The 20,439-nt window shown below is 32.2% G+C and overlaps 2 protein-coding genes and 1 long non-coding RNA gene across 7 annotated transcripts; 2 read left to right on the forward strand and 1 right to left on the reverse strand.

The window, feature by feature from the left end:
- Nucleotides 392-766, forward strand: LOC109132931 (uncharacterized mitochondrial protein AtMg00820-like). The gene is made up of 2 exons (XM_019245400.1): nt 392-470; nt 534-766. The coding sequence occupies exons 1-2, from the start codon at nt 392-394 to the stop codon at nt 764-766; spliced, it is 312 nt and encodes a 103-aa protein (XP_019100945.1).
- On the forward strand, nt 6,724-12,769 carry LOC104787814 (BTB/POZ domain-containing protein At1g67900). 4 transcript variants are annotated; one of them, XM_010513461.2, is made up of 5 exons: nt 6,724-6,961; nt 10,336-10,525; nt 10,611-10,680; nt 10,770-12,014; nt 12,101-12,769. In XM_010513461.2, exons 2-5 carry the CDS (start codon nt 10,467-10,469, stop codon nt 12,617-12,619), a joined length of 1,893 nt encoding a protein of 630 aa, XP_010511763.1. In that variant the 5' UTR covers nt 6,724-6,961; nt 10,336-10,466; the 3' UTR covers nt 12,620-12,769. The 4 variants fall into 4 exon arrangements, with proteins under 4 accessions (XP_010511763.1, XP_010511762.1, XP_019101607.1 ...); XM_010513460.2 differs by lacking the exon at nt 6,724-6,961 and adding an exon at nt 9,733-9,891; XM_019246062.1 differs by lacking the exon at nt 6,724-6,961 and adding an exon at nt 9,733-9,868.
- Nucleotides 14,294-15,579, reverse strand: LOC104787816. 2 transcript variants are annotated; one of them, XR_768042.2, is made up of 2 exons: nt 15,372-15,579; nt 14,294-14,728 (listed from the first exon to the last, which is right to left on the reverse strand). It is a non-coding gene; the product is annotated as an uncharacterized LOC104787816 (long non-coding RNA). The 2 variants fall into 2 exon arrangements; XR_768041.2 differs by having other exon boundaries at nt 15,376-15,571.

The following is a 20,439-nucleotide window of genomic DNA, read 5'->3' on the forward strand; positions in this document are numbered from 1 at the left end:
TGGCTCAAGAAGTTCTCAACTGTTTCTGCCACCATTGACCAAACAGAAACTCCTACGCCTGATCCTGCAACTCAAACTGTGCCAAATAATGAAACCGTAATCAGTAATCCTGATGGTGATACAACAACTACAACAACAAGAGTAATGGCTGAATCAACACATAGGACTGATGACAAGAGTTCTGGGTGTACGGCAAGCTTAGACCTTGTTCCTATAGGCATGAGCTCTCAATCATCAGTTCCAACTGTGTAACATTCATCAGAAAATGTAGCTATAAACACAAATGCAGAGAACATCGTACCTTCTGTCCCATCTTCAACTCATCTGATGACAACTCGCTCTAAAGCAGGAATCTCCAAACCGAATCCTCGGTATGCTCTTCTTACTAAAAATGTCTCTTACCCCAAACCTGAAACGTAACTCTGCTTTAAAGGATCCAAATTGGACAGCAGCAATGAATGAAGAAATGAGTAATTGCAAATAAGCAAATACCTTCTCATTAGTTCCTCCATCACCTGACATGCATGTCTTAGGCTCCAAATGGGTGTTTCGAGTCAAACTTCACGCAGATAGCTCATTAGACAAGTACAAAGCCAGACTTGTTGCTCAAGGGTTCAAACAAGAAGAAGGCATTGATTACCTTGAGACCTACAGCCCAGTGGTTAGAACCACAACAGTCAGAGCTATTCTCTACTTTGCTTCAAAGAAGTACACTACACAGTTCCAAGCAGCTTGTGCTGCATCACTAGACAACTCTCCTTGCTGAAGGAAAAATAAACCGGAAGAACAGAGAATCTGAATATTGCATTTCGCATTCAAGGCAAGGGAAAAGAAGAAGCTTATGGTACATAAGAAGAAGTTTGGCAGAAGTTGCAATGAAGAGAAGCAGCAGTTGAAGAAAGACTTTGATATACTCTCTCTCTCTCTCTCTCATTGCTGCTAGGAAAGAGAGGCTATATTCAATTCTTTATATGGAAGTTCAATTCGAAATCAGTCATGTGTTTGCGATGGGAGCTACAAAAGATATACATACATAAATATGCCAGTCTATTTATGTTTCATACTTCATAGTGAGAGGCAGACCCAACTTTAAGCATTGTCTGGACAAGTGACAACCAAGATTTGTAAACCTGATTATTACTAGTAAATAGTGTCACATTTATTTGGGTCATGCATTGTTATTGTTAGAATGTTTGGAGTCATGGCCGGCCCAAAGGGGAAAGCTACCCAAGCGAAGGCTTAGGGTCCCAAATTTTTTTCCTTTTTTCTTTAGTAATTAAGACCTTTTTTGAAATTTTATCTAAGTAAGTCTGTAGAAATTTAATTTTATAGAAAATAAATAGATTTTTGCTCCAAAAATCAGATTTTAGTATGAATTTGGGTCAAAAATTTTAATTTTTAGTGTGAATCTATTAAAAAAATATCCATAATTTCTTTAATATAAGGGATAAAAAAATTGTTCTAAGGCCTCTAAACCGAGTTGTGCGTAGGACACCCAATAATATCGGACCAGCACTGTTTGGAGTCGGGTTATTTAATTTCTAGCTCAAACACATAACTTAATTAGAACCTATAGTCTGTAACTCAATCTTATTTTCCTATAGACTGAACCAGATGTGTATTCAGAACCATGGAAACAAAAAGCAGCGAATCCCCACCACAGTCTGCTGTGAAAATGGGTATGTCTGAAGCAAACCGATCTAAACAGTGACGCAAATGAAACAGCTATAATCAATTCATTAGATGGGTCAAACAGCTATGATTAATTCTTGAAAAAAGAATTACTATAGGTTTGTAACGGCACTTTTCGATATGTGAAGTGTGGTTGTTGAATAAATGTTTTCTTACTTTTTCTAAAAAATTTCCTCGTAAATGAATGTATAACATCTTTCTCGAAGTTTATTACTAATGTTAAAAGATTATCAAGAATTTGTAACTAAAATATGTATTGCTTGATTTGTTTTTGCATATGCATGTTGTTACGTCTTCGAACTGTTGCAATTGCATACATTTGACACAATCATATAAAGTACTAGAAGTCATTCCGTGCTACGCACGGATTTAGCTTATAATGTTTTTGAATTTTAGTAATTTGGATATTATAGTTCTTTTATTTGTTTACTCAGCAATTGTTATTTTAATAATTTTTAAATATACTGATCATTTCAATATTTTTTGGGTTCTTTTGTTTAGTGTTACTTAAATTTTCCTTTTATATATAGTATTAGAGTATTTCAACATGTAGAGAAATTTTTGATTACACAGTAGTGTGTTTATAGGTTTTTTCTCCCTTTAGACTTTCAAGACATATTAAGCATTCTCCATCTTTTTATTTTCTTTCTTGTGTTTGCACAAATTATATTACCACTGACATCTACAAAAACATGAAAATTTTGGAAAATAACTTACATGAATACAATCTAAATATGAAATTTAGGTAAACAACAATGAACTTAATAAATATATTTTACCAGCTAATTTTTGGTGAGGTAAAAAATGCAATCACATCCCTCAATATAATTTATTCTTTATACATTCTAATACAAATTAAAATTGTTTTTACGAAATTTTAATAATGAAAATGAATCCAAGTAAATAAAGTTATAAAAATTACTCTAAGTTTTGGTGTAGTATAAAAATGCAATAGTTTTGTTCCATCGCCGAAATAATTTTTTAGATCTTTCTTTTTAGCTTTATCATAAATGCAATTAAATAAGACAAATATTTATTTTGTCGTAGCTACTTAGAAAAAAAACCGCAGAATATTATAATATCAAATGTCATAATAAAAAAGTGTCTTAGGAAGTAAAATATTATATTTGAAAGTGGAAAATGTTATGAGAATATTTGTTGAACTTTTATTTTTAAGATGGTTAATCTAAAGCTATTTGATACTAAGATTCCTAAAAAATGATACCAATATACAATTAGCATATATTACTCACAAGTCACAACTATAGAAGTCAAATTAATTAATATAGAAAAATGCAACTCATATCATGCTATGATATAAAAAGACATCACAATCTTAACAACATGATTTTTTAAGCATACGATAGTAACATCACAAACTAAATTTATAATGGAGAGACTCATATATGCATCGTCTTATAAGAAAAAGTTTTAGTCTACTTTATACACTGTTAATTATAATATAGCAAATTTAAAATGCTACTAATAATCTTAATATAGCAATAATAATGCACTATTAAAGAGAGACAAATAATAGCAAAGGAAAAAATGCTATTGTATGTGCATCCTCTAAGATGGCACCGACAAAGACAACATTTACAAAATCGCTATCGAAACGAAATGATAGCATTTTTTCGTGTGCTAAAAATACGCATATTTCTTGTAGTGATGTTGAATATATTAAAGCATGATAGTTCATTTTTTCATGATGTAGTAATATTAATATAACCAACAAACACGACAACCCTATAGTAAATATAAAATATGGTTCAAGGCCCGAACCGAGGCCCAACCCAGAAGGTAAGCAAATGAAGCCAAGCATTATGGCATCAAATTTTTTGAAGCATACTTTAGACCAAAAGTTTTTTTTTTCTTTTATGTAGAAAAAAACAAAATTATAAGTTCAGTTATTATTAGATTTTTTTTATAAGTTCAAGTTTTATATAAGAAAAACATATATTTTCATGAAGATATATCCAATTTGTATAAATATTTAAATGAATATGAAAACATTGAAAAGACAAAAAAATGTGAGCAAGCAAAACGAACATATTTCGGTTTATGGACTTAGAAATTATCTTATGAAAATAATTTTTTATATTACTATTCTTATTATTTTATTTACGATAATAAAAATGGTTTCTTAAAAACAAATTGGCATAGGTCATCCAAAATTGCCGGACCGGTCCATGGAGATTAGGAAATACATACATAAACACTCTAATGAATAAGTAAATTTGTCAAACATTCTCACATTATATTTTTCTGATGCATTTTTAATGCAAACAATAAACATGATAACCTGCAAAAAAATATTTAAAATTATTCGAGAATACCTATTGAAATATGGAAAATATATAAAAATAATATAATTCTTCATAGGAACCTAATGACTGAAATTAAATAATCATGACTGAAAAAATCTCTTAAAATGAGAGTAAGTAGGGACTCAAATTTAATTTTATGGAAAACTGATTGAATTTTAATATTATGGAAAAAAAATTGGTAATATCTAATGGGTAATAAATAAGTAAGCAATTATCAAATTACTTACATAAAATATTCCACCATTAGATTATATAGGATTAAACGCCAGAAACTAAACCCAGTAATGGATACTCAGAAATTAAAATTTGACTCAAAAATTTATGAATTTATAAGAGAATTTTGAGAACACGTAAACATCTACAATCTAACATAATTTAGATTTCTTTCTTGCTTATGAATCATTTATAAGATTGAAACTCATAAATAATTTTTTACATAATTTAGAATCCATTCTTACCGTGAATCATTCATAAGATTGAAACATATTTTTATAATGTCAAAATAACCTATAATGATATTGTTCCTATGATGAAACCACAAACTGATAAATGGTGGGTTTAGATTGGAAGGGTCTAGTTGAAGAAGGGAAGAAGGAAATGTTAAAAGTTTTTTTTTGTTTTATGGGATTTTAGTGAATTATGTCCAAAGTATAAATGAATTTAGTTAATTAGGTCCAAACAACAAAAATGTACAGATGTTAGATAGATAATAGGCCAAGTGTCATCTTCTTAGCAAAAGTTAAGAAAAACCTTCTCATATTATATAAGATTTTGTACATATTAAATTCAGGCTAACTGTGGGCTTCCAACTCCCTAACTCTTTATATATTATAAAGTCTCTACAAATCTATCTGATGTGGGACATATTATACTAACATCCTTCCCCTCACGCTCAGGCATGGTCATCTGAAGTGTGGGTATATGTGGAAACAATATCCACGAGGTGGCCCAACAATCGACTGCTTTGATACCATATTAAATGTGGACTTACCGTGGGCTTCCAGCTCAAAACCGATTGGCAATAAGTGAAGAGGCCCTAACCATTTATATATTATTAAGTCTCCTCGCATCTATCTAATGCGGGACATTACACTAACAGTACACTAAGAAAACTCTGTGCAGACCGCACATTTTAATATGTATAAAACGTATAAAAAAAACTTGGCTCTGACTAGTATCTTAACTCAAGAGATATATTGCATGAACATGAGACACAGTCTCGGGTATTGTCCCATATTTTTAGTTTTACTGTCGTTTATGTCAGTTCTTAGACATGCATATTGGCAGAATGAACATTTGTTTGCGCTATGTTTATCTATCTTTTTGAGAACGACGAATCACAGATTTGATCTCCTAATACGTAGTAAGAAGATAAGGGTTACATATTTAAGATAAATAAGTCTAAATTCTCTAAGATGCCTTGTTTCTTTAGAGATACCCTTAGACCCATAAGGGTAAGAGTGATTTACCTAACCCCAAACTAACTATGATTAGCAACTTAAAAAGATTTCGGATTATATGACATGAACGCCGTGTCACAACGATATTTTCTATTTGTATCATTTGGCCATGTAACTAGCCATCCCGGTAACACATGCCGAAAATAATCTTATCTATCTAGTTGTTCGAATCGTTGCAAGATATGGTCAAATCAAATCATCTCTCGTATAGTTTGAGAAATTATAAATAAAGAAAGTGCTTAGCGTAACAGGTTCACCTACATATATAAAGTAGTTACACGTCATAGTGATTCACCTAAACAATTTTATACATGTCGCTAAATGATTCGTCCAAGCATAAGTTTTAGCCAAAATCGTTTCTCCTCTCCTACCCTTCCGTTCACGAGTTTGCGAGACGGGCTACGTACACGAGAGGAGCATGATGTTGTTTGAGCTAGTTTCAGTCGCTTCCTATTCTTGGGGCAACTAATGTGGCGTGCACAATCATTTTGTAGTAAGATATTGTTAAGATTATTTATCAAACATTTTTCAAATCACAACCAAGTTAAAAATCATCTTCTAAATGCTTCCAAACAACTTAAATCATCATGTATATCCATTTTATCTCCTTCACAGCTAAGACAGCAAAATTTGGCCAAAACTAAATAAATAAAATACGAGATCTATCTATACAAGGAGGAGTACAAAATCCAGCTCAGCTCCAATCGTGGAGGATCTCTAATTGGGACATATTGGATCCCACAGCCACAAAGGGACCACCCAAAGCAGGCACTGTCGGCCAAAGACACCCACTCGGGTTACATTAAAATTTAATTACATAAAATCAAAAATCACACAAAATCTCTGCGTCTTCTTTCACACGTAGAGTTGACATCACGACAGTAACCTCTCGTGCAATCCCCAAAACACCCTTGTTTATACCACGTTAATATCCACAATGCCATTGGCCCCCTCTAGCCCTCGTCCTTAAGTGGCCACTGATTGATCCAAGACAATCTCTCGTCACACTCATAGGTCGACAAAACCGGTCCTAAGCCGTGACGGGTTTTATATTTGTGTTCCCTCAACCACCGGTGCTAGTTTGGGAGTTTAAACGAACCGACTCTGACAAGTCATGAGACATTGTTGTTTGTATCATAAGTCTTGTGCTTTCTAACTTAAGCCATATATATCAATATATCTTTGGCTCTATCAAAGACACACAATTTATATATATTTATATCTTTTTTTAAGCTTCATTTCAACGTACACTTCTCCCCATTTGGTAATAAAAACAAAGATCAACTTTCTTCTGCATCATCATCTCCCTCCACACTATAAGTTTTTTTTTTTTTTTGTTAAATCGAGAGATTCTATACCAAAGTCCATACATCTTTTCATCGAATTATTTTTAAGAAAGTTTTGAACCATATATAGTTTGTACAACAAAAATCTTTCTGGGAAGGAAACAACGAGAAATATAGCTACATACGCTTGGCCATTGTAAGTTTGCTTAACATTTTTTAATACTGTTTTTTTTTTTTTTTGAAATTTTTGGTTCGTGATGATATTTTGAAGCATTGCATCAAAGTGGAATGCTTTTGATCTTAAATCATCCAATAAATGTTATGTGTTGGGGAAGCTTAATCGAGAAAAGGGATATATAAATAGATATCTTTCTTTAAACCTACGACTTCTACTAAGATTGAGACCATGTATATTATAACCTTTTCCCCTTAAATTTAGACATATGATGAAATAGCAACCTCGATGACAAGAATCAAATGAAACGGAAAGATGATATATTAATATATAAGTGAACTCCACTTGAACTGTTAGAAGTGTTCAAACCATCAAATATAGGACCTATTTCTCTAGACCGTATAGTTAATGTTAGGCTCCCTAACTTTTAGTCTTGACCAGAATTCACACGAATCAATCTTATAGTAATATGCAGATATATTTGTTCTTTTTGTTAACTTCAAAAGAAAGGGTAGAATGCAATCTGCATTATTTCAGTCAAAAGTAATTATTTGCAGAGAGATGATCAAGTTTACTAACATTTTGTCTTTCTTTCAAAAGTAATCTACTCTCAATGATTTGCTATGAGCATGCCTACACTTTAGTCTTGATAATACTATAGCATACATGGGTAAACTCGCCATTTTCCTCTGTTTCATATAGTCATATCTAAAAAAAAAAGATGTGAGAACGACAATGCGACATTTGTTATTCATCCTTCACCCTTCTTCATTCACATACATCTTTATTTGCTTATGCTATATATAAATGCATATACTATATATTTTCCCCTACTTTCTTCATAAAGTGTGTACACTCATTAAAGACAATACGAAAAAAGAGGTTATTGTCGATTTCATTGTCGCACTTTGATATTATAACCTCTTTGATAAGATGAGGTGTATGGACTATATGGCTGCTTAAAATCCAATCTTTTTATAATGGTTTAATGATTTTTAATTTTATTTTTATAATAAAAAGAAATAAAAACAAAAAGTAAATTACATGAAATGTCAAGTGTATTTAAGAGGTAAGAACGATGACAAAAAATGTAAATTAGGAGAACGTAAATGGCAAATTAGTCCCTTATATGACTTGGACGTGAACCGATGTGGACCATGCAATTTCACTATAGAACAATAATATTATTGATATCAATTTAGTATTTACACTCTCGCTCGTGTCATGTCATTTTCAAAAATATACATGTTATATATCACCAAGCAAATAAATATATATATCACGTTTTTCTGTTTAACTGGTTATATATTTACATATCCCATTGTATGTTTTTTATACACTGATCAGTACTGTTCACATTAAACACTACTTGACACCAAATATATATATATACTATGCCCGCGTTATTACGCAAGTAAAAGTTAAAAGAAATTATTAACAATAATTAATTAGTAATATACATGTTTTTAGATTTTATTTTGTAACATTTTTAGTATTTAACTCATATTTCATTTTAATACTCTCTCAGTTTCATTATATAAGAATTTAAGATTTTTTTTACTCTATTTTATAATATTTTCTCAAATTTCTATGTATAATTTTTATTAATATAATAGACCTATAGAATATATTTTCCTTTTGGTTGAAGTTTTATAAAGGAGATAATTTTTATTGTTTATTAATTTTTATGCTTTTACCCAAAAACTCTTATAGGATAGAGAAAGCTATTTAAATATCTATATCATCATAATAAATCATATTTTAAGTTTAATTACATATTTCATCTTAATGCATAGAACTAAATATTTTTGACATGTGTCAATATCTAATCAATATATTTGATACTTGTCACGATCTTATTAATGGGTAACTTTGACATCAAACATTATATAATAAGATATATATATATATATATATATATATAACTTAGTATATATTAATGAAAAACAATCCAGTTTCACTATATTATTTGTATTAGCTAGTAACATTCGCAGATTAAAACTAACGTGCTAATTTAAAATATTAAAGCATTGCAGAAGACATTAGTTCGAACTTCGAAAATGAAATTAACCCATTTAAAAAAAAAAATCGAATATGAAGTCATAAAAGAACAATAAATTCAAGAGCCCAATAGTGTTACAAACTTTTTATCTGGAGCCAATTCAACTTTATTAAATCATAAATTTTAACCTAACAATAGTCCACGATATACTATCAAATAATCATAAGTCTTTCTACTATTCTTCTAGGTATGCAAAACATTCATTATCGTGTCTATTAGCATGCAAATTATATGATTTTCGTACGTTAAACCTAAAAAACAATGATTATTAGTATTTTTTTAATCTTTTTTTTTTTGCAAAAAGTAAGTTATTTTGCAAAATCGAAACGTCGCTACATCAAGCTGGAATTTTCTTTTCGCAAAGAAAACTTTTGTATCACCAATTCACCATACATGTAAATTCTAACATATCAATATCACTATAGCAGTTTAAATACTAGAGATATTTTTATAAAAATGTAAGTATGAAGAAGAGTGAAAAAAATGTGGAGATGCAATGATGTGGAAGAGAGAAGGTGGGGAATGAGCAGAAGCACGTGGGATTGGTGATTCGCTTTGCACGCTGGCGAATAGCCCTTACCCCAAAATACAAATTACAAAAAAAAAAAAAAAACAAAGAAAAACATCAGCAAAATTAATAATAATATTTTTGTATCAACAAAATCCCTACCTAGAATATAAAATATATATTAGAGAAAAAAGAACTTGACATAAAACAAGAAAAACAAAGAAAAGTTGTAAAGTAGATCACTCTGCTTTCTTTTGTTATCTCTCTTTTAATCTTTGAATGATTGGTGAAGAGGGTTTTCTGGGAAAATTGCCTTAGCTACTACTAGCTAGAGAAAACATAAACAAAGATATCTTAAGTGAGTGTTTGGTTCGAGTCCAAGTGAGTTTTTTTATTTCCTTCTGGTTTATGCATGGGAATTGACGAACATGCTTGTTATGGTGTGTGAGTTATGTTTGTTATCTTTTTGTGATTGATGGAACTTTGGGTGGGTTGTGATGTGTAGGATTATCTAAGTTTCTATCTTCTTTATCTCTCTTTTTTTCTTATATTGCATTGATTTTGATTCTTTTTGTTTGTATGTCCATATCAGATTGGGTATAAGGAATTTGATTGAATGGACATGAACTTTAGTTTTGGTGGCCTCAGTTTTTTTCTGGGTTTATATATTTTTCTTTATTTTCCTTTTTCTATATATCTAACTAAAACCACTCACCACAATGACAAAATCTCTTTAGAAAAAAAAATAAAATCTGACTTTTTTTTTCCTCCAAGAAACAAAACTCTCAGACAACATTTTGATCTGTTTTTTGTCTGAACTTGCAGACAGGAGAGATTTGTCGGACCTGTTCTTCTTCAAGGTTTTGTGTCTTAGCAAAAGAAACCCTTTTTGGAGCTTCTCCATTATGCATAACAATTTCTGAAGATTTCAAGCTAATTACTATCGTAAATCAGCTATGAAGTTTATGAAACTTGGATCTCGTCCTGACACTTTCTACACTTCAGAGGATTTAAGGTAAAATAGTAACTAAATTTAGTAAAATCTTTTGGTTATATATGTTAAGTAAAAAGCTGAAAATTTGTTGCTTTGTTACTTGCAGATGTGTGTCTTCTGAAGTTTCCAGTGATTTTACAATTGAAGTGTCAGGAAGCAGATATCTTCTTCACAAGGTAATAACTAAACCCTTTCTTGTTCTTGTTCTTGTTCTTGTTCTTGTTCTTGGAGATGGTTATTTGAATGTTCTTCTTCTTGTCTACAGTTTCCACTACTCTCCAAATGCTTAAGGCTTCAGAGAATGTGCTCTGAGTCTCCAGAATCCATCATCCAACTTCCAGAGTTCCCAGGAGGAGTAGAGGCCTTTGAGCTCTGTGCCAAGTTCTGCTACGGAATAACAATAACGATCAGTGCTTACAACATCGTAGCCGCGAGATGTGCAGCAGAGTATCTTCAGATGTCAGAGGAGGTTGAGAAAGGTAACTTGGTATACAAGCTTGAAGTCTTCTTGAACTCTTGTATCCTTAATGGATGGAGAGACTCCATAGTCACAATTCAAACCACAAAGGCATTTCCTCTGTGGTCTGAAGATCTCGCCATCACCAGTAGATGCATTGAAGCTATAGCCTCAAAGGTCTTGTCTCACCCATCCAAAGTGTCTCTCTCACATAGTCATTCAAGGAGGGTTAGGGATGATGACATGTCCTCTAACAGAGCCGCTGCTTTGAGCAGAGGATGGTGGGCTGAAGATATCGCGGAGTTGGGGATAGATCTTTACTGGAGGACTATGATTGCTATTAAATCTGGTGGCAAGGTAAAGGCAAGTCTTATAGGTGATGCCCTTAGAGTTTACGCTTCTAAATGGCTTCCTACTTTACAAAGAAACAAGAAACTAGTCGGTAAGAAAACGGATTCGGACTCAGATTCAGATACGGATACTTCATCGAAGAATAGGTTGTTGTTGGAATCCATTATAAGCTTGCTTCCTGCTGAGAAAGGCGCGGTTTCTTGTAGTTTCTTGCTTAAACTCTTGAAAGCAGCAAATATCTTAAACGCATCAACGTCTTCCAAAATGGAACTAGCGAGAAGAGTAGCTCTTCAGCTAGAAGAAGCAACGGTTAGTGATTTGTTAATACCACCAATGTCATACAAATCAGAAATGTTATACGATGTGGACATTGTCGCTACTATCTTGGAACAGTTCATGGTCCAAGGACAGGCTAGTCCACCAACAAGCCCTATAAGAGGTAAAAAGGGAATGATGGATAGAAGAAGAAGATCTCGTTCGGCTGAGAATATTGATCTTGAGTTCCAAGAGAGTAGGAGATCATCCTCTGCCTCTCATAGCTCAAAGCTTAAGGTAGCTAAGCTTGTGGATGGATATCTCCAACAGATTGCTAGAGACGTGAATCTACCGCTCTCGAAGTTTGTTACGTTAGCTGAGAGTGTCCCTGAGTTCTCAAGACTTGATCATGATGATCTCTACAGAGCCATTGACATATATCTTAAGGTTCACTTCTCATATCCTTGTATATCATATACTAAACGAATGATCTTGCGATTTATCTAATTTATTTTTTTCTTTGTTGTTTGCAGGCTCACAAGAATTTGAATAAATCAGAAAGGAAGAGAGTTTGTAGAGTATTGGACTGCAAGAAACTGTCAATGGAAGCGTGTATGCACGCGGCACAGAACGAGATGCTTCCATTGAGAGTAGTGGTCCAAGTCCTCTTCTACGAGCAGGCACGAGCCGCTGCAGCCACGAACAACGGTGAAGCCAAGATGACCGAACTGCCAAGCAACATCAAAGCACTCTTAGCCGCACACAACATCGACCCTTCTAACCCAAATGCAGCCGCTTTCAGCACGACAACAAGCATGGCAGCACCGGATGATCAATGGAGCGTCTCGGGTCTCAAATCACCTAAATCAAAGCTCTCAGGGACACTAAGAAGCAAGCTAGCTGAAGATGAAGAGGTAGACGAGAGGTTCATGAACCAAGATGGAGGAAGAACTCCGTCTCGGTTTAAGGCCTTTTGTGCAATCCCTGGCCGTCCCAAGAAGATGTTCAGCAAGTTTTTGTCCATCAACAGAAACTCCAACGTCAAAAACTAAATTTACAGAACTGTTATTTAGGTATCTTAGAGTAAAAGAAAGAAAATGTTAAAACCTCGCTTCACTCTTTGTAACTTCATTGAAATCTCCAAGATGATAAATAATATTGTTATAAGAAATTAAAAATCATAGTTGGATTCTTATGAGACACATGTTTAGGTTCCAAGAAAGGTCAAAGAAAATGACCTGAGGATATTTCTTTGGTTTTGAACTTTGATTATTCTAAAAATTTGTAAAGAGTAAAAGTCAAAAATCTTCCTCTTCTGTCTCTGTTGGCTGCTACTGGTTTTGATTAGTACATATCTCCAATTTATTCCTTGTTGTCGTATTCATTACACCCAAAAAAAAAAAAAGATCATGTTCATAATTCACTAGGAAAAATTCTAGGTTTCTAAATATTTTACATTTTTTGAATAATAATTTGCACTTATTTGTTTAGACAGGATATCTTAACAAACATGGATTTGATATGCATTAAGTTTACATATCACGATTTACTTTCTATAATAATGTCACCCATCACATGGTCTCTCTCTCACTAAACAAGTTTCCAAGTTTTTGTACTAACCTCCAATTATTCCTAACAAGAATTCTTGATTTCAAATCATTCTTGTTCAACAACAACTTCCATTTATGGATCTGACCTAATCAGTTGATATTTCCACCTTGTTGAAATTAATTAATTTATAATTTGTTATCAGAAAGAAAAATTGTGGAAAAATGATTTATTTGACTGAGACATGATGTAATCTATAGTTCTAGTCCCTATTTGTGTCGTCGCTATATCACCATCAAAAAATCAAATTTGCAGTATGTTACTGACAAAAAACTTCGATAAATATAAAATTGTGGTTATTTTTGGTAAAACATAGAGAGTGTTGGTTGGATCCAAAAGTTATTTGAGTATGAGAAAGTATTAGATCGGATTTGGCATCTGATATAAATAGTGTTTATACTAGCTATATGATATCTACTACCAATATGGGAAAATTCTTTACAAATTCGACTTCATTACACACTATGGTAGTATGGTGTTTTCACATTCCATACCAAAAAAAAAAAGTGAAAAACATAGCACCGCCCAAATTAAAGAGACAACATGGGCTCTTCGTGATAAAACGATTTCGACTGTTTCAAAATTAAACCAACAAGCATTATTCATATTCATTTCCTCTTCCACATTTTATGACACATCCATCATTGTTCTCTTTCAATCAACAGATTTTTTTTTTTTTCACTTTTTGAAAGAAAATAAATTTACAAGCATTTCTCAAAGTTGTCATGGCTTTGTAGTCTTTTGAAAGATGAGTCATGACTCATGAGTAGTACTTTGATTGATTTGCCAATCTAGCACCAAGCCATGTCTGTTTTGTAACTGTCTCTCATTAATTTGATTATCTGCCCTTTGAGATGAGTTAAGAGACCAAAATATATATAGTCAATACACTACAAGATTGGGACCTTCTTGTATATCGATATTTCATAGTATTAATCATATAAAGTTACAAATAAGGTTCGACAAATAAGGTTCGACTTCAGTCTCTAGTCTCTACTCACTAACCTTAGGATATGTACTATTTATATTTAATAGTAAGCTAATTACTTCTAAATTTCTAATACGATCACCTCCCTGAAAGTTGCATCCAAGTTCTCTTGTGAACATGTTATAACCTCTTCCCAAAGAGAATGGAACTTGAGTTTTATTCATCATTTTTAGGAAAGACCAGCTCAAGGTTACAATGCATGTTGTTGAAAAAAAACTAATGCTCCACATATTAAATTACAAGTTACCACAAGCAATTGCAATGCCCTTGATCCATGTATCATGGATGAATCTATTTAGCGGCTCCAGGGTAATCCACTGGCTTGGATGAAGGATCCAATAAAGATGCAGCCTCGATACTCTTGGTACGTGGCAGTGAAAGACTCCGGTGCATCCTACACCGGAAAGAACCAGGGTGAGTGGTTGGCGAGCAAAGGCAGTTGGTCTTATTCATGCTTGTCTGACGGGTTAGCCCACCGGAGCCACCCGCTTCGGCCGTAGAATTACCATCAGCAGGAATTTCAACCTTCATAGTTCCTTTGTCGTTTCCCATTTCCTGGCTTTCACTAATGAGTCATGAGCGATATAAAGAGTTAATTAATGTATTAGAAAACATTTACCAAGGCGTTTCACTAAAACAATGTTTTCCTTAATGCGGTATAATTATTAAACCATGTACTGAAAATGATTTACTAGACCACTTATTAAAGTAAAGAGATCATGGAAACATATTTTGCTTATAGTAAATTGCTTTTACGGTACGTGTTGGTAAAAAGAAAAAGAGATCTCCTTTGTGAAACTTACCAAAGCGAGAAGCGAAAGTAGGAAAAAATGTTTGAGCTTAATTAGTTTTTTGGTTTAGCTTTTAAAAAATGCAATTATTTGCAAAGAAAAACTGACAGTTTTTGGTAGAATAGTTCTGATCATTTAACGTAATCAATTGGTAGTAACTAAATTCTATAAGACTAACGTCTAAATTATGACTTAAACAAGGATAGAATAGAGATTGGATCACAAGAGTTTTTGTATACACGGTTTGATGGATGTTATGGATGCAATGTTTGTACCTAAGCAAAACTGGTGATTACACATCTGAAGACAACAAACCAAATCATCGAAGAAGATATATGGAGATCCTAATTAAGTAATAATAATCTGAACAAAGAATATAATACGTATCAATGGGATCATTAAGAGTAATGGACATACCTACCTCTGATCTGTGTGGATGATCAAAGTTGAAGTTGAAGCGGAAACAATCCAAAAAGGAGTTTATATTCGTTTTTCTGAATCGTTCTTCTTCCAAATTTATATTCTCTTCTTCTTCCTTTGTGTTTTTTTTTTATATTTGGGTCACCACGGGAATGATGATGCACTACAACATCAAAAGCCAACTGTACACTTTTAATATTTTTTCCATAATGTTTCAACCATTCTTATCCCAAAAGCCCATCATTGATCATTGTGATTGAATGGTCCCGCTCCTTTATTGTCTTTAGCGGCGTGTCTAAACCCGAGATTTATCCGGTGGTAGGGGACGGGTCCGATCAGATCATAAATCGTATTGATTTTTTATATACACTAGGTACAGGATCCGCGCGTCGCGCCTATATGTTTAACTATAAATAATATCATATAATTCGTCTTTGTTATTAATATATTTGACATACTCATATTTTTTTTTTTAATTTTGACTAGAAAATGTATTATCTTATTTTATGTGAAAATTGTAGATGGAGTTTTACTAAAATTTTGGAGTTTTTTTGTTGTTCTGGTGTTGTATATGTTAGTGAAAAGAAGAAAGTATTTATAGGTGAAATGAGAGGTTTTGTCTCATGAGTATATCATTTAGGGTTTTTTTTTCTTTGTTTTTTTTAAAAATAATAAATACAATGGCATAGAACTGTAAATAAGTTGAAGTTTTGAGCGATGATTGATAAAAAAAGTCATGAGGTCTGTAATGCTGACACCTCAGCTTTTTTTCAAATGTGTTTCTTTTTTTTTCCGTAGAAAGGTCATTTTATTAACTTAACCAATATTTAGATAATACAGAGTTGAAATTAGTCATGCAGGCATATACACAGAATCTGAATAAAACTCATGCATTGTATAACCATATTTTGCCAAGACATGGGCTGATTCATTACATACTCGACGAGCAAAACAAAACTCTGTGTGTTTGAACTTTGTTGCCCAAAAAAATATATCCATACAGATGTTTCGAATAGCAGCATTAGTTGAATGACCATTGATATTATCCATTAGGATTGAACAATCGCCTTCAAAGAAGACTGTCGTAAAACCTCATATCCAAGCTTGTTGTATTGTTCCAAGTAAAGCTTTTGTTTCTGCTTCAAGTGGTGATCTTACTGATCCTAATTTGCTTGCTCTCCATGTTAAGCTTTTACCTGTATGATCTTGAAAAATCCAACCTCCTGTTGCCAATTGATCATCCTTACTATAGCTAGCATCAAAATTACACTTTATAACTGAAGGCCTTGGAGGAATCCATTGGTTGGTGTCTAAGGTTGGATCATGATATCTTGGTTGTTCTCTCTGTCTATTTGTTACTGCCATCCAATCATGGACTTCTGCTTTACTTTGTAGCCATAGTGACATTGGAGAAATAATACTGATGTTTTCAAAAATGTGTTTATTTATCGATTTCTAAACTTTCCACATTAACCAGAATGGTGTCAAAGCTTGAGCTGATGTTATAGCACTATTAGATTGTAAATCCAGAAAAGCAGTGAAGATGGTGTCAATATCATGCTGAAAATGTTGCGGAAGTATTTCATTTGGTAGATTTGACAACTGCCATAAATCTTGTGCATAAGAACAGTAAAAAAAAATATGGTTGATGGTTTCATCATGTAATCCACAACATGAGCAGGCTGGATCTAATGTCATTCCCCTTGTATTCAATCTGGTCTTTGTCTCTATTGCTTGAGAAAGTACTCTCCACATAAAATGTTTTATTTTTGGGAGAATTGGAAGTTTCCATATTCTATTTTTGATGATGACTGAACCATGTGGAATGAGTGGTAAGTCTTGTCTATATTCTTCTTCATGTGTAGCAAACAAATAGCCTGATTTTACAGAGTATTCACTAGACGCCTCATAGTTCCCAAATAGTTTGTCTTCAGTGAGTTGTGTTGGAATATACATTTTTTGAATCCTAGTGATATCTTCAAGTGAGACATGAGCTGAAAGTAGTTCCTTGTTCCAATATTTAAGATCTATTAATATATAGGGGATAGGAAAAATAGTTTTAACCGGAGAAATAAACCAAGTTTTTTAAGAACATGGTTCGCTGATTGAGGTTTGGGTTCGTCGGAAGTGACAAACCAAAACTCAAACTACTCAGATCTGATGAATAAAGTTGATAACTTTTGTTTTCTCTCTCATATTTAAGATCGAACGGCTGGCTGTAAAGGTGGGAATAAATCTCTGTTAAATCATATCAGAAACACCTGAGTTGGGTCAATAATTCCCTAATTTCTTCAATCAAAATCTAAACCAGACCCAATTATAAATGATTTTATATGTTTTAAAAATTATATATCCGAAAACCAACATCAGAAAAAAAAAAAAAAAAATCCGAAAAAATCAAACTCCAATCTCATTCACATTATTTTTATAATTCACTGCAAAATAACTTTACATTATTATAATTTGAAAATCAAAAGTTAAAATTTTTTTGTTTGTTAGAAAATTAAGTGTTAAATATATAAACATCTCTAAACCAAAAAGTACAACAACGATGAGATGTCAATTCAGTTAGTTTTCACAAACTTAAACCTTTAATACTTAAATTTCTTTGAAATAAAAATATCATATATAAATAAAAAACGTTTATTCAAAATATTATTCGCAAAAAAAACTTTAAAATATAAAAATCAAAAATCAAAAATTTATTTTACTATAAAATCTTATATAAACGGTTTATCCAAAATACTATTTACCAAAAACATTTAAAATTTGATTTAAAATCCAAAAATCAAAACAACTAACATAACATCATAGAGAAAAAAACCATGAATATAACTGATTCTCAGATTATCCTTTCATATATCATAAAAAAGTAAAAACAAATAAATATATTTTGCTTATGTTTTGCTTATATTTTGCATGTTTTTCTCTTTATTAATTTACTTTTCTATATTAAAAAATAATTAGACTTCCACAACCGCATTACATTAATCTATCACAGGTTGGGATATATGTTCATTACAGACCCAATTGGTAGGGAACTCCACTAATCCACAAATTTCCTTGAATAAGATTTCCAACTGTTAACCTCAACTTCAATGGGATCCCTAATGATTTTCCCTTCCAACTCACTCTTTGACTTGTATATGCTTTTGGGCTTGTATTTCTGTACTCACCATAATACAAAGTAGATAGGGTTACAAGATCGGTTATGTTCCATGGAATCCAGCCCCTTGGATCGATTAAATCGTCAATAAAGCACTCCATGAATACTACTATTGAGAAGGCAAGCCATGGACGTCCCAAATATGTTCTTACAGTTCCTTTGATTGGTGTAAGGTCAGCGCTTGCCGTAATGTTGCATCGCTGGTAAGAAAACCCCGATGAAGGTTTTTCATTGTCGCGAGACTAAGCCGTCAAAATGTTCGTTTGCCCTTCACTCGATTTACGTGCCTCGATATGGCAGTTCATAAATACCGTTGATGCATGTCAATAACAAATAAAATCAAAAGAGAGAGGCGAAAACCATGACTACAATTGGTACTCATATTATTCTTGGGGTTATCATAAAAAGTAAAAACACACACATAAATATATTTTACATATTTTTATTATATTTTGCTCTTTGTTAATTTACTTTTCTATATTAAAATAATATTAGGTATCCTTATTGGACTAAGATGTTAAGTACCCTTGTTGGAGTATAAAAATAAATATTGCAAGTGATTGTGGTTTATAAAAATAATATATATAATGAGTTTGTATAATAAACACAAAATTGAATATTTTTATTTCATAAACTAAAAATACAAAAAATGATATTTCATTTGAAGATATCAAAAGAAAATAATCTTAAATAACAAAGTTTTTGATTTTTTATGTCAAATATGTCAAATAAATTATTTCCATTTCTTTAAAATATTTATTTGATATTTTCGGATAAATTTAATCAAAAATGAAACTCTACTTTATCGTTCCTTAACTAAAAAAAAAATTTTGAACATCAGAATAATAATAATTTAATATGATCACATTTTTAACAGATTAATTCAAGCATTTATTTTTATATTACTATACCATATTTTTAAAACTAAAAACCAAAAAAATTTGAACCTAATAATGTTGGAAAAAGACATGATAACTAAAACGACTAAATGTTTTTATTAATTTTAAAGTACCTAAAAAGCATAGAAATTTTTTACAACCAAAATACTGGAATCTAGTTGGTCAGAAGAGATATCATATATATATATTTTTTTTGTAAAACCTATATTTGCCACATCGACATCTTTGGGTAATACGAGTCTTCATGTTATATATGTTGGTCAAAATATAAAAGAAAGAACATTGTACACGACACAATACAAAAAAATTACCTAATGATTGATCACCTTCGCAAGAGTTTATCCGCTAAAACAAATGGTTTTAGTTGACTGGAGCTTATAGTCTAGATCACATCTAATCATTTGTGTCATATCCCGAGAGAGAAACTCGAGACTGATACCAAACTAAACTATAGCTCCAGTCCATCTTGTAGTCTAGACAATTAATATATTTCATGGACTCTCGATCATAACTGGCATCCCGGGCCGTACGTAGTTATGAAATACAAAAGATTTGCTAAAATTATTCCTAGTGGTTATTGTGATTAAAAGAAAAAAAAAACTCGTCGTGGCTGTCTTATGGAGATAAGTCTAAGACATTGGAACTTTGCACCTTGTATGGGGCAATTTCATGAATGTCAAAAGTGGACGATTTGATGATATGGACCAAAGCCGAGGAAAACAATAATGGTAATTAAACGAAACGTGTAAGCTTTATGGCCAAAACTCAAAAGGAACACACGAGTGTAATGCGTTTGCATAAACTATTAACGAGTAATCAAACGAAACGTCTCAAAAGGGATATCCACTAGAATCTTCTAATTGACCAACGACTTGAGTCCGTCCACATGGCATCCTTTTTAGTCTCTCAACGTTTAAAACCCGACTCTTTCATTTATCCAATTTCCAATAACATATCTTATTAAAACAAGGGTCAAATTTAAAGATATACGTTAGGAGAC

This window comes from Camelina sativa, chromosome 5, assembly GCF_000633955.1.
Source record: "Camelina sativa cultivar DH55 chromosome 5, Cs, whole genome shotgun sequence".
NCBI lineage: Eukaryota > Viridiplantae > Streptophyta > Magnoliopsida > Brassicales > Brassicaceae > Camelina > Camelina sativa.

What these genes read in the sequence shown, in the direction of transcription:
- LOC104787814 (XM_010513461.2), top strand. Translation starts at nt 10,467, where the DNA reads ATGAAGTTTATGAAACTTGGATCTCGTCCTGACACTTTCTACACTTCA. An exon ending in TACACTTCAGAGGATTTAAG is followed by an intron (nt 10,526 to 10,610) that starts GTAAAATAGTAA and finishes TGTTACTTGCAG; the next exon opens with ATGTGTGTCTTCTGAAGTTT. An exon ending in GCAGATATCTTCTTCACAAG is followed by an intron (nt 10,681 to 10,769) that starts GTAATAACTAAA and finishes TCTTGTCTACAG; the next exon opens with TTTCCACTACTCTCCAAATG.
- LOC109132931 (XM_019245400.1), top strand. Translation starts at nt 392, where the DNA reads ATGTCTCTTACCCCAAACCTGAAACGTAACTCTGCTTTAAAGGATCCA. An exon ending in AGCAATGAATGAAGAAATGA is followed by an intron (nt 471 to 533) that starts GTAATTGCAAAT and finishes TGCATGTCTTAG; the next exon opens with GCTCCAAATGGGTGTTTCGA.